The sequence below is a fragment of the Pleurodeles waltl genome, chromosome 4_2 (assembly GCF_031143425.1).
Source record: "Pleurodeles waltl isolate 20211129_DDA chromosome 4_2, aPleWal1.hap1.20221129, whole genome shotgun sequence".
In the NCBI taxonomy this organism is placed as follows: Eukaryota; Metazoa; Chordata; class Amphibia; order Caudata; family Salamandridae; genus Pleurodeles; species Pleurodeles waltl.
This window is the reverse complement of record NC_090443.1, coordinates 1,038,577,338-1,038,603,357: the sequence shown is the minus strand read 5'-3', so window position 1 is coordinate 1,038,603,357 and position 26,020 is coordinate 1,038,577,338. Positions and strand designations below refer to the sequence as shown.

The 26,020-nt window shown below is 46.2% G+C and overlaps 1 protein-coding gene across 1 annotated transcript; it reads left to right on the top strand.

Annotated features, from left to right (window-relative positions):
- Window positions 1-26,020, top strand: LOC138293671 (N-acyl-aromatic-L-amino acid amidohydrolase (carboxylate-forming)-like). The gene is made up of 6 exons (XM_069232975.1): window positions 1-416; window positions 7,102-7,297; window positions 11,455-11,548; window positions 14,505-14,612; window positions 19,082-19,191; window positions 20,303-26,020. Exons 1-6 carry the CDS (start codon window positions 82-84, stop codon window positions 20,495-20,497), a joined length of 1,038 nt encoding a protein of 345 aa, XP_069089076.1. The 5' UTR covers window positions 1-81; the 3' UTR covers window positions 20,498-26,020.

Below are 26,020 nucleotides of genomic sequence, written 5' to 3'. Positions count from 1 at the left end.
CAGACCTGAACTGCAGCTTGCAGGGAAGAGAGGTGGCGGTCAGGAGACAAAAGGAAGGTACAGACAGGGCCTATTTTAAAAATGTGCACCGAACTTTCCTCTCCCTCTTCTCTCCTTTTATGCCACTCTCCAGAGCTAGCAGCTTCTAGCATGGCATCCCATCAGGCGAAGGACTGTTGCATGATCTCTAAGCCAGTTTCCCTGAAGCCTGTGACCAAAGTTGCTGTCAGCGGGGGAACCTTTGGGAACAAGCTGGCCGGGGTCTACCTGGCTAAGAAGTGGACAAAAGACCCCTCAGAACTGCAGCGCCAGACCTTCAATGCCACCCCCTGCCTTGTGAACCCCCGAGCTGCGAAGGCCATGGTGCGCTTCACTGAGAAGGACATCAATACCTGCTTCCTGGAGAGCATCTTAAGGTGGGTGACTGAGGGGGGCAGAGTTAGGGGGTCACTCAGAGTGTAATCTGCTGGTTTTTAGGAGGGCATAAACACCTGGATTAAGGAGGGCATCATAAGGTGGGTGACTAAGGGGGGCAGGGATGGGGTCACTGAGTGTAAACTGCTGGGTCTTAGGAGGACATAACCACCTACTTCCTGGACAGCATCTTAAGGTGGGTGACTCGGAGGTGAGAGGGGTCACAGAATTCAGGTGACTGGTTGTTGGGTCTGAGAATTACATCAGTAGGGGCTTCCTGGAGAGCATCTTAAGGTAGTGACTGGAGGGGGCGCTCAGAGGGTCGCTCCCGGGTCTTAGGAGGACATCAGCACCTGCTTCCTGGAGAACCCAACGGTGTGTGTTTGTGGACACACAAACCCAGGGGGGTTGCGGCTGCTGGGGACAACTCTTGCCTTTACACCCTGTTTGGAACTAGGGAGACTGAGAGCTGGTATTACTGTTCGCTCGGTTAGTGACTCCTTAACTTTGCTGATTTTCTCCCTTTTCATTCCCTATCTGTACTGTTCTTTTACTTTATTACCCAATTCTTTCTCATACACACTCACACACTCACTCTATAACTCTGTCCTTACTTGTTCTCTCTCATTCTGTCTTCTTTTCTTTTTCTCTAACTCTTTATCTTTTCTCTCTTAACTTCCACTCTCACAAACTCTATCTGTTTTCACTATTAATTTCTCTGTTCCACTCTACGTTCATTTTTCTTTTCTTTCTCATTTTCTCTTTCTGTGTCTCCTTAGTGTTTTCCCAGCAGTTCTCCTTTTCTTTTCCCTTTTCTCTTTTTCTTTTGCTTATTTTCTATGTTCTTTTTCCGAGCCTCTGTTATTCTTACTGCCTTGGTTTCTTTATTGCCTTCATACTTTCCTTCTCTCTTTTATTTTCTTTCACATTTTTGTCTGCTCTCTGTTGCTTTCTTTCTCCCTCCCTCTATTCTGTCTTTTGTCATTCTCTTTCTTCTTCTTTTTGTCTCACTTCTTCAGATCCCATATCACTTTTATCACTGTCTATATCATACTTTCTCTTTTCCTCGGTCTCTTTATCTGTACTCTTTATGCTCCTTCTCTCACTTACTTTTTTCTCCATGTTCTTGACATATCTTTCCCTCTGTAAACTCTTTCCACTCCTCTTACTCTTCCAGGTTTTTAGGTCTTGCCTACAAGCAGCTTTAGCTGTCGGGGAACTAGAGGTGGGTAAGGCAACAAATTGACAGGGCGAGCCAAGCCAGAGCCGAGCCAGTGGTCTGGTTCGGCTCTTAGAACCCGTGCACGAGCCGAGTCTTGAAAATGTTTGCTACGTAAATCATACAACATATACCTTTGATAATAATAGGGCACATTATAGCATAACATAGGGAAATACTTATTAAAAGTGATAGTTCTGTACAACTGGGAGTCTGAACTCATGTTTTAGAAAGTGCTGTCATATTCACTAATGAAGAGAAAAGAGTTTTGGTGAGATTAAGGGGGTTATTACAACTTTGGAGGAGGTGTTAATCCATCACAAAAGTGACGGTAAAGTGACGGATATACCACCAGCCATATTACGAGTTCCATAGGATATAAGGGACTCATAATACGGCTGGTGGTATATCCGTCACTTTACCGTCACTTTTGGGACAGATTAACACCTCCTCCAAAGGTGTAATAACCCCCTAAATGTTTTACTAAGATGACACAATTTAGGCTGGGAAGCCACAATTTATCCAGGTTTTCTGGTTTCACTTTGCTGTAATTCACCAGAAATTGGGTATCTATGAGTCTTTCGTTATGATAAGGCTTTGTATTTACCTTTCAGTGCATTTTTCTGCAATTTTTTTAAAATAGTGCCAACTCAACCCAAAGGTATTGGAGTGCTTTACATGAGTGCCAGCTTCATTACATAAGGTCACATGCATTGTTTATAGGTTTTGGGAGATTAAGTGATTTGCCCAGAATACCAGGACGTTGAGCCGAGACTGAGACTCGAACCTGTTTCCCACTTCCACAGTCGGCTGCTCTGATCATAGTGCCACATCATGGGAAGAGGGAGAAAAGCAGAAGACACATGAAAGCTCGGGTCGTTTTGGGCTCAATGTTCCAATTGGACCTCGAGCGGAGCCGGAGTCAGGCTTCAGGCTCGAACATGGCTCGACCGTTCAGTGTCTCGCCCACCTTTACTGGTGACACCACACAACACGTGTGCATGTATAAATGGAGGCTTTAGGCCGCCCCTTTCAGTCACTGGCTACTGTGGTTCACCTGATATTGCAGATGTGAACTACTTAAAGAAGAAGTAAACATGCATATTGCCTTTCATTTATTTATTAGGTGTATGTATGTATTTGTTTTTAAATGAGGGCCCACTGGCATTTGCAGTCTGCTGGCATTCTTAATGTCTCCCTGTTTACAAATCTAATATATCTGTGGGCCATGTTTGAATGATAAAACCCCAAATGACTGCCATTGCACCACTGACAGCATGCAGTTCCCTGTTTTAATCCCTGGCTTGCTGTGACTGCTTGAGTTTTAGTTACTTCTGGTTGGGATCTTTAGGAATACTGTTGCACGTTTCAGTCCCTGGCCTGAGGTCTCTTCCCCTAAACGTGGTCATCAGTTGCCCCCGCTTGTTTCCCCTGCTCTGCATCTGCCTGTTATAGACTCTAGACTGCTGTCACTGCTCCATAGTAGGTCATTGTTTGCCTATTTTGAAAGTCACTGGGTAGACAAGGTATGAATGTGCAGGGTATTCAAGATGAATATCTTAATGCACAGTTTTTATAGATAGACAGATGCTGCCTTACCTTAATACGCAGATTTCTCATGGAGTTATTTCTTCTATCAATATTGATACTATGTTCAGAAGAAAAGGGCCAGCCAACACGTTTCATCCCTTGGTCGGTGCCCAGGCTTGGGGCTTTCTCAAGGCAAAGAGGACCACAGTCACACACTAACTATTGATTACTTGCTCAAGAGTGATGGATACCGGTCTAGGCTGTAAAAACTTAGTCCAGCTTTGTGGTTGGAGCAGGCCCTCCCAAGGAGGAGTGTAATTCAAAGGTCAGGTAAGCCACCATAGAGGTATTAAATTGATGAAGTGAAAATACCATCCGATGAGTCCAGGTTGATACCTTAATCAAAAGTAAAGAAAGGCACTGCGGTCCAAATGTGAGTCTTGGTAATCAAAAACAGGTCAAAAAAGTTTCAGGTATGAAAACGATTGCACCTTAATAGAAGTTCCCCCGCCTTTCACTTTTAGGTACATATTAAAATCACTCCTACACTTGTGTCCCTTGGCAGAGATTAGGGTTTGATTTGGATCCTAAGGAATTGCCACTGACCCCTTAAGGGCTAGAAAGCCTTGAAACATGTAGACCAAGTTTCAGACTCATGAACCACGTGAGTTTTAAGGGCCCTTTTTGTGTGTGTTTTAATCTCACCATGGATAACGCTGATTAATAAAACAGTCAGTTTTGGTCGTCAATGGGTAGTTTTATTTTCTCTCCACTACAACCCCTCTCCCTGATTCACCATCCTTTCCTGCTCCTGTGGAAGCAGGGCATGCATCAATGGCCCATTCTGGACCTCAGGTTGCATAAGAAAAGATCTCCATCAAAGTGCCCTATCTGTGGTCCAGAGTCGTTTGTCACTGTTGTAAGGCCTATCTCTCTCATAGACAGGGTTACCTTATTACCTTTAAAAAGTGCTAACTTCAGATTGGGAGCATTTACAAATCTGCTCCACTGGAACGTATTGTGCCTTCGTTTGAGTTTGAACACTCCTATACTTTCATTCTGTAGAGAAAGCTGTAAACCCTGTAGTGCCTCCCTGTAGAATTGTTTACTCCATTTGTAACATATTACGTTCTGTTGTGATAAAATAGTTAAACCTTTTAAGAAACAGACAAGCATTGGGCTGAACATTACATTATTGCATGTGTTGTGTGACTATTTGAATGTTGTGTCTCTGTCTGACACACTACCTCCTTGAGATGCCTTGGGCCATAGGCAAAGCTACTCTGAGAGTCAAGTGCATTTGGCCAAGCTTGCAGAGCCATAGTAGGACAAGCCCCCGGTCACCAGTGGCCAATGACCTCAACCACAAAGGTCAGGCCACGATAGTGCAGGTAGCTCAGATACCGGTAGTCTATTTAGCTCAGGCCGCGACAGTGCTGGTCACTCAGATGTCAGTGCAGGTAGCTCAGACAGTGCAGGTAGCTCAGAGAGCGACAGTGCAGGTTGGTCAGACAGTGACAACGCAGTTAGCTGAGACAGCGGCCATGCCGGGAGCTCAGATACCAATAGTGCCGTTTGCTCAGGCTGTGATAGTGCGGGTAGGTCTGATATTGGCAGTGGAGTTCGCTCAGGCTGGGATAATGCAGGTAGCTCTGATACTGACAGTGGCGTTTGCTCAGGCTGCGACAGTCTGGGTAGCTCTGATACGGACAGTGGAGTTCGCTCAGGCTGCTATAGTGCGGGTAGCTCTGATACTGACAGTGGTGTTCGCTCAGGCTGCGACAGTACGGGTAGCTCTGATACTGACAGTGGAGTTAGCTCAGGCTGCGACAGTGCAGGTAGCTCTGATACTGACAGTGGAGATAGGTCAGGCTGTGATAGTGCGGGTAGCTCTGATACTGACAGTGGTGTTCGCTCAGGCTGCGACAGTACGGGTAGCTCTGATACTGACAGTGGAGTTCGCTCAGGCTGCGACAGTGCGGGTAGCTCTGATACTGAGAGTGCAGTTAGCTCAGGCTGTGATAGTGCAGGTAGCTCTGATACTGACAGTGGAGTTAGGTCAGGCTGTGATAGTGCAGTAGATAGCAACACTGCTGGTAGCTCAGACAGTGTAGGTAGGTGAGATATCAACAGTGCAGGCAGCTCAAACACTAACCTTTTCAGGTAGCTCAGATAGCGGCAGTGGAGGTAGCTCAGACAGTGACAGTGCAGGTAGCTCAGACAGTGAGAGTGCAGGTAGTTCAGACAGTGACAGTGCAGGTAGCTCAGACAGTGACAGTGTAGGTAGCTCAGACAGTGACAGTGCAGGTAGCTCAGACAGTGAGAGTGCAGGTAGCTCAGACAGTGAGAGTGCAGGTAGTTCAGACAGTGAGAGTGCAGATAGCTCAGACAGTGAGAGTGCAGGTAGCTCAGACAGTGAGAGTGCAGGTAGCTCAGACACTAACGTTTTCAGGTAGCTCAGATAGCAGCAGTGGAGGTAGCTCAGGCCGCGATAGTGCAGATATTGCATAACACAAATGCCAGGACAAAAGAACACAAAAGTATGACACAAAAAGTGAATTTCACAACTAGGCTAACATCTGATTTGAACATGCAGGCCACTGAGTGAATGGTTCTCCCAGGGAGACCATCATCATCATTATCCTAAAAACCTTGTATAGCGCACTATTCAGGACACGTTAGCTCATTGCACCAATCAGGAGAAAGGCATTCATGAACAACATGATGGGCCTGATTACGACCCTGGCGGTCGGCGGGTATATGGTGGAAAGAACTGACAACAGGCTGGTGGTACTTTCCACCATATTATGAAATTGGCGGTTTGGCTCTCCAGCCCGGCGGCTGTCACTGTACTGCCTGCGGGATAATGACCCCGCCTACTCCCATGGTTTCCGTGGCTCCCTTACCGCCACGAAAACCATGGCGGTAGGCACTATCGTTGACAGGGAATCTCTTCCCGTTCACTGATAGAGGTCTTCTCCACCCCACTACCCCTTCCCAGATTCCCCCCACCCCTGTTCCTCTCCAAACCCCCTCCCCCTCCATTCACGCCCTCTTCACACAAGCATACACACACCCATTACCACATTCATCCAAGCATCCATACATCCATTCACAGACACACGCTCACACACTTTCATACATACACGCAGACGCATTCACAGAACACAACATACAAGCACTCACACCTCTGTACATGCACACACATTCAACACAAAACACACACCTGCATACACTCACGCACAAACATTCACACACACCCCCACACACACACAACACCTCCCCACCCCCCTCCCCTGTAGGAGCACCCACTTACCTGTGTTCGAGGGGTCCTCTGGCAGGAGACGGGATGGGCACTGGTGCCAACAGCAGTGTCTGCCATCAGAACACCGCCAGGCCGTATTATGGGTCATAATACGGCTGGCAGCGGTCTACTGGTGTGGCGCTACTGGTGGCAGCAGCACCACCTTACCGCCATCTGCCAGCATGGCCGCAGCCGGATTTCCGCCATCCTTCTGGCGGAAATCTGGCTGTGGTCATAATACGGCGGATGGCTGGTAGCTGCGGCAACGGTATTTTGGCTTTTACCACCAATATCATTATGAGGGCCTATGACTTTTCTGAAGTCCTCAAAACATTCTGAGAGCAGGTTCAGGTTTTTGGGTGCAAGTGCTAAGGTCGGTCTTAGTTTAGACTTCAGATGTAAACTTAGATTTCAGCTCTAAAGTTAGACTTTAGGTCTAAACCTTTGTTTGGATCGAGCCCTATGTCTGTAAGTCACAAAAACGTATCTACACATCTGCAACCAATGAAGGATGTCAGCTGATGTTTTGTCCATCAGCTTTAGAGGGAGAGTCAATTTATTTACTTTACTTGTTAGTCTAATGAAAGCATATTATTTCTCTGTTCCCGCTCTTCACCTGCTCGCCCCGTTCCAGCGCCCCAGACACAGAGGACACACCGTATGAAGAAAAAAGAGCCAAGGAGATTAACTTAATCTTCGGTCCCAAGGGTTCACCCAATCCTTACGATCTGCTACTGGACATGCACTCCACCCCCTCTAACATGGGGGTCACCATCATCCTGGATAATGCGGAGAACTACCTGGGCATGCACCTGGCGCACTACGTGCAGGTGAGTGTGACCACGCTGACATCTTTATATTTAAGGTACTTGACTTTTATCATTTTCAGGTTGCGTACCAGTAAATTGGACAATCATGTTACCTGCTATTTGCTGTACTTAGAAGAGGAAAAACATGGGGGGCATATTTACAAGGCCCTAATGCCTTCTTCTGCCACATTAGCATCATGTTTTTACAATAATGTAGTGTTAAGGAGGCATTTTTACCACACCATATTTACAAAGTGGCGCAATGCATGCATTCCACCACTTTGCACCCCCTTGAGCCACATTTTGCCTGCGTCAGGCATAATGTTTGAAGGGGGGCGTTCCGCCACTAGGAGGCCTGCAAAAATGGCGCAGTGAAATTTACAACATTTAATTGCGCCATTTTTTGTGTCATTTATGATGTGTGCTCAGAGCAGGCGTTAAAATGATGCACCCATAGTAACCCATGTGCCTCCTCGACACTATTGTCCTAACGACCGCCATGGTGTGCTATATTGTAATTGCGGTGCACCCATGGAGTCGTTAGGTGGGCAGGAGTGACGCAAGAAAACTGGCGCATCAGTGCTGATGCACAAGTTTCTTGTAAATATGCCCCATAGTATCTGTTGTACCATTTGCTCCTTACTTAAATTTTTATAAATATGTCCTTTTCTGGCAATAAACTTGCTGAAAAGGCTGCTGTATCATCCATCATACCATGCTTTGCCACAGTCTGTTATTCAGGAAGCCCTGTGACTACCGGGTGACCACCTCGCTCCAGGTCATTGCTATCACTGTCTAGAGTCCTGAACTTTTCACCTACAAATCATTGACTTCAGGTGTGTCAGTCTACTACGGTTTATGGAATAAAACAAGGCTGAAATGGCCAAATTATTTTACCTTATCACTTGAGGGTGGAGAACTGGAAATAGTGTCTGGAAGAGAAGTGGTCTTCTGATGTGAATATCAGGTATCTCTTCAAGCTTGGGCAAAGTTGCACTGATGCATACGACTGAAGACATTCTTAGGGTCTAGCATACTGCCCACCTCGCCTCCCTGAAAAAGAAAGTAGTGGGTCACACTCTGTCTTATATTATATGATCGCACTTCAGCAGTGATGGTCCAGGATGCTGGAAACCATTGCAGACTTTGATCTTCTCACAGTTGAAAAAGAGGACAGTTTGTCGCCCTTCCGGACTCCTAGTTTCGAGGAGAATCTTGTCCTGCAGATAGAAGGAAGGCTTGGTTCATTCTGAGTTGAAGTGCTTCTGAGTGTTTTGCAACCCATGCCTCAAAGTCTATCTTGAGTTATAAGCATATATGCCAACCCTCCCGATTCAGGAGGTAGACCACTAATTTCAAGACTAGTCTCCCTCCTCCTGATTCCTGCAAGCAGAAAACCAATTGGAGTTTTACAAAACTGCCACACATAAAGCATTGATGCCTGTCACACACGCTCCCCCCTCCATTACCTCTGACATCAAAGGTTAACACTTCCTTCATAATTCTTGGAGGGGGAATTTTGAGCATGTGACAGGCATCAACAGTTTATTTTTGTTTGCCAGAGATTAGAACTCTGTTTTTGTTTGAGCCATGTAATGAAACTGTCAAATATGAAATGCTGATTGTCTGTCACCATTCATACCAAATGATCCTGGTCAGGCAGATTGCCTCTGCTTCAATAAAAATCAGTAGGAAAAATACATTCTCCCGAATATTTTGTTTTAATTTCCCACTTGCCTGCTCTAAAGTGTTGGCCTGTATGAATAAACCAGCATAGTGTAATATTTCAGTGCCTGGAAGTGAAGTCAGTTAGCCCAGGTCTCATGTAAAAGTCAGAAAGTGGGTAACTCTTGTAAGAAACAGTAAGTCATGCAGTGTTTTCTGAGCTCACGAGCAGTGGTTTGCACGGCGCTCATATGCAGGCCTCTGCTGAAAAGGCATATTTCTGACATGTATTCCAAAAAAGGGGGGTGGCTGGGAGATTAAAGGTCCAGTCTACAACCTCCCAAATATAACACTTAATAGATATGAATACACCGTTCCAAGCACAAGAAAAATATAAAGCCACAGGACAATCCTCTTGTTAGGAGCAAAGTGCCCTTACACATCCATTCGGATGTCATGCTTCATCATTGGGCAAGCTCCTCGTCAGACCGGCGTTGCAATGTCTGACGGGCACCCCAAAAGGGGGCTCTTTGCCGGAGATCTTTTTAATAATCGAGTGCCCAAGCCAGAGAGTAGTGGCAAAATGGTGCACCATGTATGGGCACACCAGGAAACAGGAGAGCAAAAAGAAAGAAATTAAAATTGGCCCAAGAACCTTACCACCTAACCACTACTTTTATTTGATAGAGGCAGAGTCATGGTCAATGTTAAAACTCGGAGGAGAGTGAGGACTGAGGTGATGCCCATTCACTCTCACAATCATAAATCAGAAGGGAGGAGAGAATTATCTCACACCCCTGTCAAGTGGGTCAGCATGTTTCACATCTCAGGGGTCCATCTGGATCCAGGGACTTCCGGGCCTCAGCAAAGATCGTCATTTGAAACGGACATTGAAACAGGGCCCCTTTCAGGCCACGTATCCATGTCCTTAACTTTTCATGCAAAAACTCTAATCGATTTCTAAACAATGAGTGTAAAAGAACATTAAGGTAATCCATGTTGTTGCTGCTTATATTTCACATGCTTTACTCAATGTTGTTGCATATGAAAGAAGAGCCTCGATCTTCAATGTGGATTTGGTGGATACTTTATATAAGTGCCTAGTTGCTAGAAATATTATTAGTCTGTGCTACTGATCCCTATTATTTCACCTTTATTGGTGCTGTATTCAATGTGCTAATAAGGTAAAAATTGTCATAAGTAAAGATGTATGCTGGCCCCATTGCTGGTCTCCTTACAGCTTCCAGTGAAATTAAATCATATACAATCTGAAATGGGGTCGAAATACACTTTGGACCTGATTCACAAAGGTAAACGTAGACCTGAAGTCTAAGTTTAGACCTAAAGTCTAACTTTAGACCTTAACTCTAACTTTAGACCATAAGTCTAACTTTCGACCTGAAGTCTACCTTTGGAACATAAGCCTAACTTTAGACCTGAAGTCTAAGCTTAGACCATAAGTCTAACTTTAGACCTGAAGTCTAACTTTAGTCCATAAGTCTAACATAGATGCAAAGTCTAAGCTCTTCAGGTCTAAAGTTAGACTTTAGGTCTAAACTTAAACTTCAGGTCTTACTTTACCTTTGTGAAATGGGCCCTTTATCTTCTAATGTCCACTGACTGTATCCTGGTTTTGCCGCTGACCCCAGTAGGCTTTCAGAGGAAACTGACATGCTTACACAATGTGTACTTGTGGTGCGCAGCTCTTTAAGTGGGCTGTGCAAAGCCTGCAGCAGGCATCAACTTATTGATTAAAGTGGTCAATAATGCCAGAGGGTTCTTGTAGACAAGCATAACAGTGGAATGGGGGGTGGAGCTGGAGGGGGTGGAGGAAGGAGTTGTGGAAGAAACGGAAATGTAGGTGCAGGTTTAGATAAACTTCCTGACTCTCACAACCAGGGGTCATGGGTCACTAAAGCTGTATTCAGTAATAACCTGACAATCACATGTTGTAATTAGATGGTGTAAGTGGTACAGTGTTAGGGCTCGAAAACAGTAGATGCAGGGACCACAGGAAGTCAGCGACTGGTCCACTCCATTGTTTCTCCTCTGTATCCTGGTTCAAAGGGCCCTCTTCTGCCTGGTCCCACTGAAGAGTGGAAACCCTCATTCAACTGTTTATCCTGCAGCATCAAGAAGAGCAAGATGCTGCTGGGTTTGTTTACGCTGCACCTGTATCCTCACCCACAATCCAGGAGCATCAATAGGAGCTCATTGTCACCTCTTCTCATAGACTTATGTCCTAGGATCACATGTAAATGTTTGGTGATGAAACCCATTCTGATAGGAGTTATCCAGTCTGAGATGAAGGAACCTTGCATCATATGAAATCTGTGCTTCTCACCTACGACCAGTAGGTACCACAATGATACATATGAGGAGACACGTACTCAATGTGTGGCACGTACTGCATACGTAGGTCCATGCCAGTGTCTGATAACACCCTGACGTAAGTCAGTCCAGAGTGACTTCATCTGCAGTGTTTTTCATACTCCTTTCTTCTGACCCTACAGAATAACTTTCCTTTTCTGAAGACTCATATCTACCTGAACTTGGCACCCAAGAACACTTCTGGGAAAATTACCTCCATTGTCCGCTGTGGGATAAGTAAGTTATTAATATACACATAATTTTTAATATTTTTAACTAAATACAAATCTACCAGTTGTGATGGAACAGGCACATACATTACCCTGCTCTACGGTAATAAATGGAAGTTATATTTCATTTAAGAAAATGTTCAGAGGTACAGATCACAGTTGTGCATGAGATTCATTTCTCCCTCTAAGGATGCCAAGGGCGGAATTCAGGTCTGCTTCAATCACACCCAAAATTCGCAAAGTAATGTTCAGATAACCTTAGCTGTAGCTCCTTCCTTTCTGGTAGCTGAACCGAGCCCCAGGCTGCTGTAAGGAACACCAGAGACCATAGTCACTAATACAAGACCAGAGAGCACCAGTAACTTGAAACTATGAAAAACACGGCATAGAGATTCAAAATGTTCAAATACCTGTGGACGAGCAAAGAATGGCTAGCATGAAGAGGGGAGCATGAAACAAGATGGAGATGGGTGCAGTAAAATGGCAACAGCACAAAAGAATTGCTTAAACAGGTGAGGGAATGCAACTATCACAAACATCCATAATTTACTACACCTGGTTCTCAAGCCCCCATAAGCAGGGGAGCAATCATACTCCATGACTGATAAAACATTTGCTGAGCTCTCTGAAGGTATTCAGTTAGAGCCATCCAGTGTAAAAGCATTCACACATGGGTCGCACATGCTCCTCATTTGCCCAGGCTTTCTCACAATCTATTTGAAGACCTGGGTGAACTGAAAGACACTTTGATGAACCAGTCTCACCTGTAGTGAACTCTGCAAGCCATCACTAAAATTCTACGGACACATGTTCCTGCATGAAGATATGCACCAGAACATAAGAAGATGAAAGCTCCCATCTGAACACCAGCACCTGCTCGTTCGTAGTGACGGCCATGAAGTAGAGTAGCCCCGATGGGAGAACAACGCCAGTGTGGTCATGAGAGCTGATGCTGGTGGTGTTTAGTTCAGACTCAAATCTAAAATATATTCTGATTACTTGGTTGCGTGGTCACGTTATATGCATCGCTGATATTTCTGGTTGCCTCTGGTATGCTAGTACGCTATGTACATTTGGATCATATGGAGGGCTAGTTCCCCAAAACATTCACCAAAACTCGAAGACTTGGAATATCAGCAATGAAAAGATTTCTCTGTTTGAGACTCCAAGTCTCACTAGATAGCAGTGAGGGCACTGATATCAGGCATCTTCAGTCTAAAAGGGATTTTAGTCCTGATGAAGCCTACCACAGCAGTGAAACATGTTGATTGTCTTGAATTAGCCCAGAACAATAACGTTATTTTTTAAATGGTGCTGACATAAAAATGAACATTTTGTTTCATGGACAGAAACCTACCCCATGTTTTTTATTCCCTTTTGAGTAGAGTGCCCTGTGATATTTATCTATCCAATAGGGTCACAATCATTTTATTAGTCAGGAGAAAACATTTTGTGTTTAGAACATTTATCTTCCCTCCTTGCACCTTTGCCAAAGCCTGGGAGACATGAATGATGAGAAGCCAAGGTGTTGTTTAACATTATATGTTGAGGTGTTGCCTCTCACCTGTTAAATCCTCGTGTGAGTGCTCGGCCCTATTTTCGATTGCTATTTCCCCATGGTATTGAAGCCCCCAGGATCTGCGCTATTGGGAAATTCTCATGTGCTACCTACTCCATAAGATAGATTTCGATTTTTCCTGAACTCAAGTCCGAATCTCAATTCGCTTGTGTCCTCCCAGGAGTTTTTGCTCGTTTATTATTTTTCAGTGAGAGTGATCCTGGGATCATTTCCCCTGTACTCCTCTCCTTTCAGTGCTGATGGCATTATTGTGTCTTGTACATTCAAGGCTTCGGGGGTTATTTAGAGTTTGTGGGACGGGGACATCCCTCACAAATTGGCAAATATCCAGCATATGCCATCCTCTGAAGAGTCTCCTTTGTCTCAACCATTGCTCCTTTTAAACATCTCCAAAAGAGGGAGCAACCGCAATCCTGATCTCAGGAATGTCCAGGATCATATTGGTTATCAAACATTGCATCAGTGAATCAAGACACATATAAAACTTTGGGTCGGCTCTAGAGGCTGAACTTATTGTAGGCAACTGACTGCAGTGCTTTCGAGCCCCAGCAAGATCCAGGTCCCTAAATACTTGAGTTGGCTTCGATGCTGGCGTGGTCCAACAGGATCCAAGTCCACAAGGACAGGTCTGTAAATGCCTGAGTTGTTTAGGATGCTATCTTGGTCCAGCAGGATCCAGGTTCATGAATGCTCAAAAAGGCCTACGTGCAATCATGGCCCAGCAGGATAAGGGTTCGTAAACTGTGAAGCATGGTATTGCATACACTAGCAGGAGTCTAACAAGTCATGAAAGAGCTTATTCTCAAACTGAAGAAGAGAGCCTGGCTGCATTGTGAACAATTCCATTTATTCTTGAATGCTGCCCAGATAGTCACTGCTGACACCACCTTCAGGCCCTGGCCTCCACATTCAGAAATCACAAATTAATGCTGCTATTTACTGCTACATGGACTCTGAGACTCTTGAATAGAATTCCTCTGGTGGTATTTTCAATACCACTGCAATAGACCATAGAAATATATATACAAATGCAGTCACCTTAACAAGCAGTACCCAGACCCGGCAGTGAAGCCCTCTGCCCTCTGGTGGTGGAAGATGTCAACTCCAGCTATGATCTTTTCTCACATCTAATGAGTAATTTAAGAGGGACAGATGTGTCCTATACTGCTGTCTACTTGTTAGAAGTTAGAAACACATGTATGACCCGCTCTTTCATCTTCCTTCTGCCCTGCCTTCTGTTGGAACGATATTAGAACTGGATCTGTGTCCTGCTTTTTTCAGAACCTGGAAGTGGAATCCTAGACACTTGGGTAAGTTCATGGTCTGCAGTTGTGAACTGCTTCACCTCTTCCCCCTAATGACACTCCTCTTCTTCTCTCCACAGCGCTAGAGGTTGGGCCCGTAAATGTGGAGACCCTAACAGCCGATGCCTTCAACCACACCCAGAACCTGGTGAAGTGCTGCCTGGACTTCACTGACAAGTTCAACCAAGGTAAGGAGGCAAAGATAGCTTCTGGCCCCTCATGCACGAGGCCCTGTGGGATCTGGAACTTCATGGCTTTAAAACTGATGGCCAGTCCGTTGTTTTCCTGTCTGCACATCACTCCCTGGCCTCTCAGTTGGTGGGGAATGTGCTGTTTTTTGAGGTTGGGAGATGAAGACAGTCACTGTGTCCACTGGCTTTTTGGCTCTCAGGAGTAAAATATGTGTTTTGGCCCATATTTATCATTTGATTGTGTTACCCTTACATCACGCCTGATGCCAATTCATTCCCTAAGTCAGATTTATCAAGTGACACAAGGCCACCTTCCATGGTCCTGCGTTGCTTGGTAACCCTGGAGTAATGCAAGGCAGCGCTGTGTTGGGAAGGCGTTCCATGGGTCGAGTGTGGGCATTCCTACGTATCTACCCATGGATTTTGGCTCATTCCCAGATTTAGCAAGACTAGTAAACCTGGGAATACTTCAAAATGCTTCAAAGGGCTACGCCTTCCCGATAGAGGTGGAATGCGGAGAAAGACTGATATTTCTCCTTGACGATTCCCCTTTCTAAGTGTTCTTAGATCAGGGAAAATACCTCCTCCAAGGATTGTTTTAAGACTCTAAATAGTCCTTCCTTCCTGCACTCTTGCACCATGATGTATGTGTGCCTGCATGGTGCTGCTTCAAAGTTTAATAAATCTGAGCCCAAGTCTGTAACAAGGGAGGGAAATTTGATGGACTTATTCGAATACCCCAGGGTTGCAATTATAGCAGAACAGTTCAGAGGCGTGAGGAAGGTTACTGTCTACAGGAGTGAAATAAGGAAGTTCTTCACCGAAGCATGTATACGCCTGGATCTAATTTCCAGCAATACCCATGAGGTTGTATTTTAAAATAGTAAGAGTAAGTGCCTCTGTATGCTGGCTGTCTTGTCTGAAGTTTAAGCAGGGATCACAGAAGGGCCCCGGATACAATACAGCCTTTTCTCATATTGGTTTAACCTGCAGGGATTTCCACACTGTAAAAATTGGGTTGTTGTTCCGGTACCAAGAAAATCTGGGTTCACGAACACTTGATGTCTTATAATTGTGCAGAATGGAATTCAGCTTCTCACATTTCCCAAAGTGGCCATGTTGTTTATGGACACCTTGTAAGTGGGCTGATTAGGCAGAGAGGGAGTGACATCACGAAGAAAAGAAAAAAATAAATTCTCATTTGCCTGTAAAATTCTTTTGGAGGACCTCAGTGGTCGGAGAGTGGGATCAATTGGAAATCATGTTCTCATTTTTAAAATTTTACAATAAAAGTTTGCATCCTTTTTGTTTAAAAAAAACTGTTCCAGAAGGGATAATGCCAACCTTTAAGTGTCCCCTGCAGAAAGGGAAGGAAGGGGCTCTCCTGTTCTGTGGAGCCAAGGGAGAGGCTGGCTCCACATATGGTGGTGTCCTGCTCTCTCCATTTCACACAACGCAACACAGCGCAACTTTGGTTCTGCTTTGGATGAAAATTTAAAACCTGCCCTTAAAACACATTGCAGATTTTGCTTCCTACTGAGCATGGTATAATTTTAAAATAATGACTTGCATATTCACAGTGCTTTTATTCTCAGGCTGGGTCCTTATAACACTATAATTACATGTCACTGTCCCCAGTTCACCAACCAGCATCCAGTTGTGAAATTCTGGCTTTGTCTGTGACTGTCTAGTTGCACACATAGATGTCTTCAGTAATTGCATTAGCCAACTGAGATGCCATATTATAAAAGAGTACCCACTGATTTCATTATGTATTTACCTGTAGGTGAACAGGGGTGAGGGGGAGGTTAACTGACTACCCAGTCTGCGCCATTCCCTGCCCACAGCTTGGCCTTTGCTCGCACCATTATCACTCTTGTGTCATCTGCCTGGGCTGTTTGGCCTGAGCATAGCGCCTTAAGGCCTTCAGCCTAGAAGCAAGATTCCTGGTATAGAAATACCACATACATATGTGTGCATGGCTGCTGGGGCAGTGTGGCGACAGTGCGCACTGCTTTCCATGATTGGCTAGAGGGCTGTGGTGAGGCAGTGCATAGTCCTTTTAAGTGCTGCTCCTAGTGGTATTGTGGGTCCAGTGCATGCTCCTAGGCTGTGGAGCATGCACTGCGGGGTGGGACAGCTCTTATGTACTGGGCTGTGGGGAAGGTTCTACTTTTATGAACTGTGTCGTAGGAGTGTTGGGTGCTGTACTACTGTGTTGTGATGGGCTGTGGGGGTGCTCTCGTGCAGTGCACACTAGCTTTATGTGCTGTGCTCTACGGTGTTGTGGGGCTCTCTTTACCACTTTGTTGTGAGGGGCTGCGGCGGTGCTCTCGTGCAGTGCACACTAGCTTTATGTGCTGTGCCCTAAGGTGTTGTGGAGCTGTAGTTATTACTTTGTGCTGATGGACTGTGGGGGTGCACTTGTGCAGTATATACTAGTTTTATGTGCTGTGCCCTAAGGTGTTGTGGAGCTGTAGTTACTACTTTGTTGTGATGGACTGTGGGGGTGCTCTCATGCAGTACATTCTAGTGTTATGCACTGTACCGTAAGGTGTTGTGGGGCTGTAGTTACTGCTTTGTTGTGATGGACTGTGGGGGTGCTCTTGTGCAGTATATACTAGTTTTATGCGCTGTGCCCTAAGGCGTTGTGGGGCTGTAGTTACTGCTTTGTTGTGATGGACTGTGGGGGTGCTTTTGTGCAGTACATACTAGTTTTATGCGCTGTGCCCTAAGGTGTTGCGGGGCGTTAGTTGCTAGTTTGTTGTGAGGGGCTGTGAGGGTGTTCTCGTGCAGTACACACTAGTTTTATGCACTGTGCCCTAAGGTGTTGTGGGGCTGTAGTTACTTCTCTGTTGTGTTGGGCTGTGGGGGTGTTCTCATGCAGTACACACTAGTTGTATGCCCTGTGCCCTAAGGTGTTGTGGGGCTCTCTTTACCACTTTGTTGTGAGGGGCTGCGGCGGTGTTCTCGTGCAGTACACACTAGTTTTATGTGCTGTGCCCTAAGGTGTTGTGGAGCTGTAGTTACTACTTTGTTGTGATGGACTGTGGGGGTGCTCTCATGCAGTACATTCTAGTGTTATGCACTGTACCGTAAGGTGTTGTGGGGCTGCAGTGACTTCTGTGATGTGATGGGATGTGAGGGTGTTCTCGTGCAGTGCACACTAGCTTTATGCGCTGTGCTCTACGGTGTTGTGGGGCTGTAGTTACTTCTCTGTTGTGTTGGGCTGTGGGGGTGTTCTCATGCAGTACACACTAGTTTTATGCCCTGTGCCCTAAGGTGTTGTGGGGCTCTCTTTACCACTTTGTTGTGAGGGGCTGCGGCGGGGTTCTCGTGCAGTACACACTAGTTTTATGTGCTGTGCCCTAAGGTGTTGTGGAGCTGTAGTTACTACTTTGTTGTGATGGACTGTGGGGGTGCTCTCATGCAGTACATTCTAGTGTTATGCACTGTACCGTAAGGTGTTGTGGGGCTGCAGTGACTTCTGTGATGTGATGGGATGTGAGGGTGTTCTCGTGCAGTGCACACTAGCTTTATGCGCTGTGCTCTACGGTGTTGTGGGGCTGTAGTCACTTCTCTGTTGTGTTGGGCTGTGGGGGTGTTCTCATGCAGTACACACTAGTTTTATGCCCTGTGCCCTAAGGTGTTGTGGGGCTCTCTTTACCACTTTGTTGTGAGGGGCTGCGGCGGTGTTCTCGTGCAGTACACACTAGTTTTATGTGCTGTGCCCTAAGGTGTTGTGGAGCTGTAGTTACTACTTTGTTGTGATGGACTGTGGGGGTGCACTTGTGCAGTATATACTAGTTTTATGCGCTGTGCCCTAAGGTGTTGTGGAGCTGTAGTTACTACTTTGTTGTGATGGACTGTGGGGGTGCTCTCATGCAGTACATTCTAGTGTTATGCACTGTACCGTAAGGTGTTGTGGGGCTGCAGTGACTTCTGTGATGTGATGGGATGTGAGGGTGTTCTCGTGCAGTGCACACTAGCTTTATGTGCTGTGCTCTACGGTGTTGTGGGGCTGTAGTTACTACTTTGATGTGATGGGCTGTGGGGGCGCACTTGGGGCCGGGCAGGCTGCTTTTACTTTGATGTTTTTAATATACTTCCCCAGACCTGGCGGTGTGATGTGCAGGTGTCTTGGCTCATATGCAACCCTTATACCAGCAGAATATATCCTACTTCATGTACATTTCCTTCCCATTCCAACCCTCCCTTTCCCTTATACTGTTTCTGTCTCAGGACCCTCTGATATACACTTACGTATTCCTTATTCCTGTAACTCTCTGCCCTCTGCTCCCTCTATTCACACTTTATCTTTCTGCCTCTCTAGTTTTCTCCCCCGTGCCCTCATTCCTGCACCTTTGACATTTTCTCCTTCTTTCCTCTTTTTCTTGTCCAGAAGCTCCACATTATTCCTCCTCTAATGTCATTCCCAGGGTCATGGCCTCTGTCTCTTCTTTCAGGTGTCACCTTTCCAGCATTTGAAACTGAAGCATATCAGTATTTCGGCCTTCAGGATTACCCCATCGACGCTGACAGAGAGATGTCAGCTATGGTGCACCGCAAACTGCAGGTAAGGAAACCGTCCAATAAAGATACTGCATACCTCAGCTGCAATCCTTGTCCCTGTCAGCAGGTGTCACTGTCAAGGCAGTCCTCGCTTCTCCTTCCACCATGACAATTGTTACTTTAGCAGAACTCCCTTACTCCGCCAGCAGGAGTCACTATAAACACAAGACATGTTTTTCCTTCTCTCGTGGATTGTTAGTTCATCAGCACTACTAGCCTCCCCCAAGAGGTGTCGCTGTAAGTGTAGTCCATGGTTCTCCTTCTTCCATGACGAGTGTTACTGTAACAGCACTCCCATCCCCTGCCAGATGGTGTCACTGTAAACACAGTCATTGGTTCTCCCGTCTCCCATGGTATGCCACTTTATCAGCACTCCCAGGATCTGTCAGCAGGTGTCGCTGTAAACACCATCCTTGGTTTTACTTCAGCAGCACTCGGAGTGTCCGCCTGTAGCTGTCACTGTACAAGTAGTACTAGTTTCTCTCTCTCTCTGACACACAAACACACTGTATCTCTCTAACTAACTCACTTCCTCTTTCTCTTTACAGGCTGTTACTTCTATGGCATAGTTGGCAGCCTTCCCAGACCGTATCAGTTGGTGTCAGTGTAATTGCAGGCCTTACAGGATGACCTGCAGTTGTTAGTGTCACATTAGTTCTTTGTTCTTTCTGCCTTCAGCTGCACTCCCCGAACCAACGTCAAGGTGTCACTGTAATATCAGTATGCCCTGACCGACCTCGAGGTGTCACTGTAATATTCAGATGTGCCCTGTTGCTGTAATAAGGTGTAAGGTGTTGCTGTAATGTCAGAAGCCTCAGGCATGTCCTGTAGGTGCCACTGTCATATCAACATTGCCAGATTGCCTGTTGGACCACACAAATATCCTGATGCGGCATGTGGGTAACAGTATGATATCAGCAGTCCTTGAACTGACCTGTAGGTGCCACTATAACATTACAAGTGCATTTTACCCTATGGCTGTTGTAATAAGGACAACAGGATATCTGTTATGGTTGTGGCAGAGTAGCCTGTCCACCAAAGTCTAAATCAGGCCCTAAGTGACACAATGATGGCAGCCTTATCATTGATCCTGGTTCTGTTTCCTTCTATTTTAGGGTAAAGACTACTTACCACAGAAGCCCGGAGACCCTATTTTGCTGTCCTTTGATGGGAAGACCATCCCCTACAATGGGGACAGAGCTGTCTATCCCGTCTTCATCAATGACCCAGCTGTTACCCTCCAGAAAGCTGCTTTTGTGAAGACGGACAAGCTCAAATTCTCTATTCCTGCCATCCGAGCGCGGAAATAGCGCTGCAAAGTGCACCCTGAGAAGAAGTCTTGCTGCCACATCGATGTGCTATATCGTTATTATGTTTTGGTTCTATAATTGAATTTCTCCGTACATCCAGCTTATACTCTCTCTCCTATAATTCAGAAAGTAGATAAAAGGAGCACCTCATAGACCATTGATAATGACAACCTGTGTTTGTCCAGCCTCTAGCCTGGCATCAGGAATCTTCCCTCTCCTAATATTGTAAATGATCTGAAATCATTGCCCGACTTCTCCCAACTTATGTCCCTCACCCCGGATAGATCAGAGATCATTAATTATTTGTTGATGCAAGTCCCCGAAGTATCTTACTCAAAAAAACACATTTGTGCCCAGCAGGCCTTGCACGTTAATGGTCTCTAGCAGGGGCACCCTCCTCATGTAAGCCCTCATGATGGTTCCCGGAAGAATGCCCATACATATGGAAGAGAATCATCTCTTGGGAAAATCCAAATCTGATATTAGACACCATCGAAGTACAGGATGGCACTGACCACCATGCAGCAGCGACTACGACTGCCATGTTTGATACTGTTGACTTCAGCAGTTTTATCAGTGCCCCGCAGCACGAGTCTGGTGTCTCTCCCACCTCCATCAGTCAATCTGAATCCTTTCTTGGCAACTAAACTTCTAAAGTGGTCCTCAAGAGGGTGTAACAGCTGTGGACTCCATGAGTGCAGTACAGCTGTGGACTCCATGAGGGCTGTACAGCTGTGGACTTCATGAGTGCAGTACAGCTGTGGACTCCATGAGTGCTGTACAGCTGTGGACTCCACGAGTGCAGTACAGCTGTGGACTCCATGAGTGCAGTACAGCTGTGGACTCCATGAGTGCAGTACAGCTGTGGATTCCATGAGTGCAGTACAGCTGTGGACTCCATGAGTGCAGTACAGCTGTGGATTCCATGAGTGCTGTGAAGCCATGGACTCCATGAGGGCTGTACAGCTGTGGACTCCATGAGTGCAGTACAGCTGTGGACTCCACGAGTGCAGTACAGCTGTGGACACCATGAGTGCAGTACAGCTGTGGACTCCACAAGTGCAGTACAGCTGTGGATTCCATGAGTGCAGTACAGCTGTGGACTCCACGAGTGCAGTACAGCTGTGGACTCCCTGAGTGCTGTACAGCTGTGGACTCCACGAGTGCAGTACAGCTGTGGACTCCCTGAGTGCTGTACAGCTGTGGACTACATGAGTGCTGTGAAGCCGTGGACTCCATGAATGCAGTACAGCTGTGGACTCCATGAGTGCAGTACAGTTTTGGACTCCACAAGTGCAGTACAGCTGTGGACTCCATGAGTGCTGTGAAGCCATGGACTCCATGAGTGTAGTACAGCTGTGGACTCCATGAGTGCAGTACAGCTGTGGACTCCATGAGTGCTGTACAGCTGTGGACTCCATGAGTGAAGTACAGCTGTGGACTCCATGAGTGCAGTACAGCTGTGGACTCCATGAGTGCAGTACAGCTGTGGACTCCATGAGTGCTGTACAGCTGTGGATTCCATGAGTGCGGTACAGCTGTGGACACCATGAGTGCAGTACAGCTGTGGACTCCATGAGTGCAGTACAGCTGTGGACTCCATGAGTGCTGTGGAGCCGAGGACTCCATGAGTGTAGTACAGCTGTGGACTCCATGAGTGCTGTGAAGCCGTGGACTCCATGAATGCAGTACAGCTGTGGACTCCATGAGTGATGCACAGCTGTGGACTCCATGAGTGATGCACAGCTGTGGACTCCATGAGTGCAGTACAGCTGTGGACTCCATGAGTGATGTACAGCTGTGGACTCCATGAGTGATGTACAGCTGTGGACTCCATGAGTGCAGTACAGCTGTGGACTCCATGAATGATGTACAGCTGTGGACTCCATGAGTGATGTACAGCTGTGGACTCCATGAGTGATGTACAGCTGTGGACTCCATGAATGATGTACAGCTGTGGACTCCATGAGTGATGTACAGCTGTGGACTCCATGAGTTAAGTACAGCTGTGGACTCCATGAGTTATGTACAGCTGTGGACTCCATGAGTGCAGTACAGCTGTGGACTCCATGAGTGGTGTACAGCTGTGGACTCCATGAGTGCAGTACAGCTGTGGACTCCATGAATGATGTACAGCTGTGGACTCCATGAGTGATGTACAGCTGTGGCCTCCATGAGTGCAGTACAGCTGTGGACTCCATGAGTGCAGTACAGCTGTGGTTTCCATGAGTGCAGTACAGCTGTGGACTCCATGAGTGCAGTACAGCTGTGGAATCCATGAGTGATGTACAGCTGTGGACTCCATGAGTGATGTACAGCTGTGGACTCCATGAATGTAGTACAGCTGTGGACTCCATGAGTGATGTACAGCTGTGGACTCCATGAGTGATGTACAGCTGTGGACTCCATGGGTGCTCTACAGCTGTGGACTCCATGAGTGCAGTACAACTGTGGACTCCATGAGTGCAGTACAGCTGTGGACTCCATGAGTGATGTACAGCTGTGGACTCCATGAGTGATGGACAGCTGTGGACTCCATGAGTGCAGTACAGCTGTGGACTCCATGAGTGCAGTACAACTGTGGACTCCATGAGTGCAGTACAGCTGTGGACTCCATGAGTGCTGTACAGCTGTGGACTCCATGAGTGCAGTACAGCTGTGGACTCCATGAGTTCAGTACATCTGTGGACTCCATGAGTGTTGTGCAGCTGTGGACTCCATGAGTGCTGTGCAGCTGTGGACTCCATGAGTGCCGTGAAGCCGTGGACTCCATGAGTGCTGTGAAGCCATGGACTCCATGGGTGCTGTACAGCTGTGGACTCCATGAGTGCAGTACAGCTGTGGGATCCATGAGTGTTGTACAGCTGTGGACTCCATGAGTGCAGTACCTCACAGTTTCCACCGTGGGGCATTCAGAACCTACGTCAAGCCCTTCCATGATCCCTGGCTGTACAGCAGGGGTGGGGGGCTATGGTTTCAGAAATACACGTGGAGCTTTTAATTTGATGCCCCACCCTTGCGTATATGTAACCTACATACTCAACATGTGTTTAACCGTATTACTCTTTCTGCATTTTATTAATCAGTTGTAGGGAGTGGCTATTCGTCCACGTAGATGAAAGACGCCCATACATATAGTGGAATTATAATGAATGTATTTGCCATAAGAAGGGAGTGTATATCCTTTCTTGTTAGAAATGGGGTCTTTGGTTGGCAGTCAGGTTACCCCCTGTCCAAGCAAGGACCCTCACTCTAGTCAGGGTAAAGTAGAATCACACTCAGTTAACCCCTGCTCACCCCCTTGGTAGCTTGGCTCGACCACGTAAGTTTAACTTCAGAAGCAATGTGTAAAGTATTTGTACCAACACACACAGTAATTCAGTAAAAACACTACAAAATGACACAACACAGGTTTAGAAAAATAGAGAATATTTATCTAAACAAAACAAGACCAAAACAACAAAAATCGAACATACACACGTCAAGTTATGAATTTAAAAAACAAAAAAGTCTTAAATCCTTTAGAAAACAGTGAGAATGTTGTTAGTGTACAAAAGTACCTGGGTAGCGTCAAAATAACACCGCACGAGCGAGTGTGCATCAGAAAGGGCTAGCCACGTGTCGATTTCTCACTCATAAGTGAGACTTTGTGTTGTTCCTCCTCCGGTCGGGTCGGCGTGTGTCATTTCTTCTCTACCACAAGAGATTGATGCGTCGATCCGGACAGGCGCCTTGGGTCCGGGCAGGCTTTGCGTTGTTTTTCCACACTCAACAATGTTTCGTTGAAAATCCGGTTGCACAGTATCACAAAACCGCTCTGCGTGGTGTTTGCATTGTTATCAGCCTCTGTTAGCAGGTGTATTGTGTTGTTTCTCCAGCCGCGTTGCGTCGATCTTCCAGCCGCGATACAGGTGGAGCGTTGATTTCAGCCGCGAAGCTGGCTGTGCATCGTTTATCAGCCACGTCACGGAAGGTGCATCGAAAATTCCCCTACACAGCGGTCTGTGCATGGATTTTCAGTCTATGTCTGCCGGCTTTACCTTTCAAGGGCCCAGGAACTCGATAGGGCACCACTTGGCAGGGCAGGAGTCTCAGCAGAGAGTTCAAGTGCTGGCAGGGGGAGTCTTTGATGGCCCTGAGACTTGAACAACAAGAGGCAAGCTCAGCTCAAGCCTTTGGAGATTCTTCACAAGCAGGAATGCACAACAAAGTCCAGTCTTTGTCACCTTTCACAGGCAGAAGCAGCAACTGCAGGATAGCTCCACAAAGCACAGTCATAGGCAGGGCAGCATTTCTCCTCAGCTCTTCGGCACTTCTCCTTGGCAGAGGTTCCTCTTGATTCCAGAAGTGATGTAATTTTCAGGAGTTTTGGGTGCTCTTCTTATACCCCTTTCTGCTTTTGAAGTAGGCCTAGTTCAAAGGAAAGCCACTCTTGATTGTGAGATCCTGCGTTGCCCAGGCCAGGCCCCAGACACACACCAGGGGATTGGAGACTGCACTTTGTGAGGGCAAGCACAGCCCTTTCAGGTGTAATTGACCGCTTCTCTTACCTTAGGGGCGTCTGACATGTAAGAAAAGGGAAGGTATAGGCCTGGCAAGTGGGTACACTTGCCAAGTCGAATTGGCAGGTTAAAACTGCACACACCGACACCGCAGTGGCAAGTCTAAGCCATGTTTTCAGGGCTACTAATGTGGGTGGCACAACCAGTGCTGCAGGCCCACTAGTAGCATTTGATTTACAGGCCCTAGGCACCTCTAGTGCACTTTACTAGGGACTTACTAGCAAATCAGATATGCCAATCATGGAAACCCAATTAACAATACAATTTACACAGAAAGCATATGCACTTTAGCACTGGTTAGCAGAGTTAAAGTGCCTAGAGTCTTAAAGCCAACTACAACAGGTCAGAAAAAATAGAAGGAAGGAGGAAAAAAGACATGTATTTATTTTTTATTTAGTTAGTCGGATGAGGAGACTTATGCAGAAACGTGATCCCATATTTCTGTACGAAGAAGTCACTGAGAATTTTGTCCTGTGAGTGATTTAGATTGCTTTTGAGATGGAACAAACGACAAGGTATATGATGTTCGTATTCTTAGAAGTGAGAACACCAAGAAGAGGTACATATACTAAATTTGCTTTTGCTTTTGAGCGATTGGTACTGGTACTGCGAAATACCAGATCTGAGGGTGATTGACACGTATATCATCCACACAGAAGACGCTATTGGCATTTTGATTTTATATTTGGTTTTGCCCTGAAGAAGCCGAGTTCCGGCGAAACACGTGTTGGCTACTTCAGTGCTAAGCATGTGCATTACTACAGTGCCTAGATGGCAACTACAATGGGAAACCAATGGAAAATGATTTGTCAAAATATGTGATCAACTTTGGATTGGAATGGGTGACATTGATGAATACAGTGGAATATTATGTATACTATGGAGGAAAGAGGGTGTATTATGAAGTGTTATATTTATACTTATTTGCAATAATAGAATAATATAAAAACATTTCATCAGA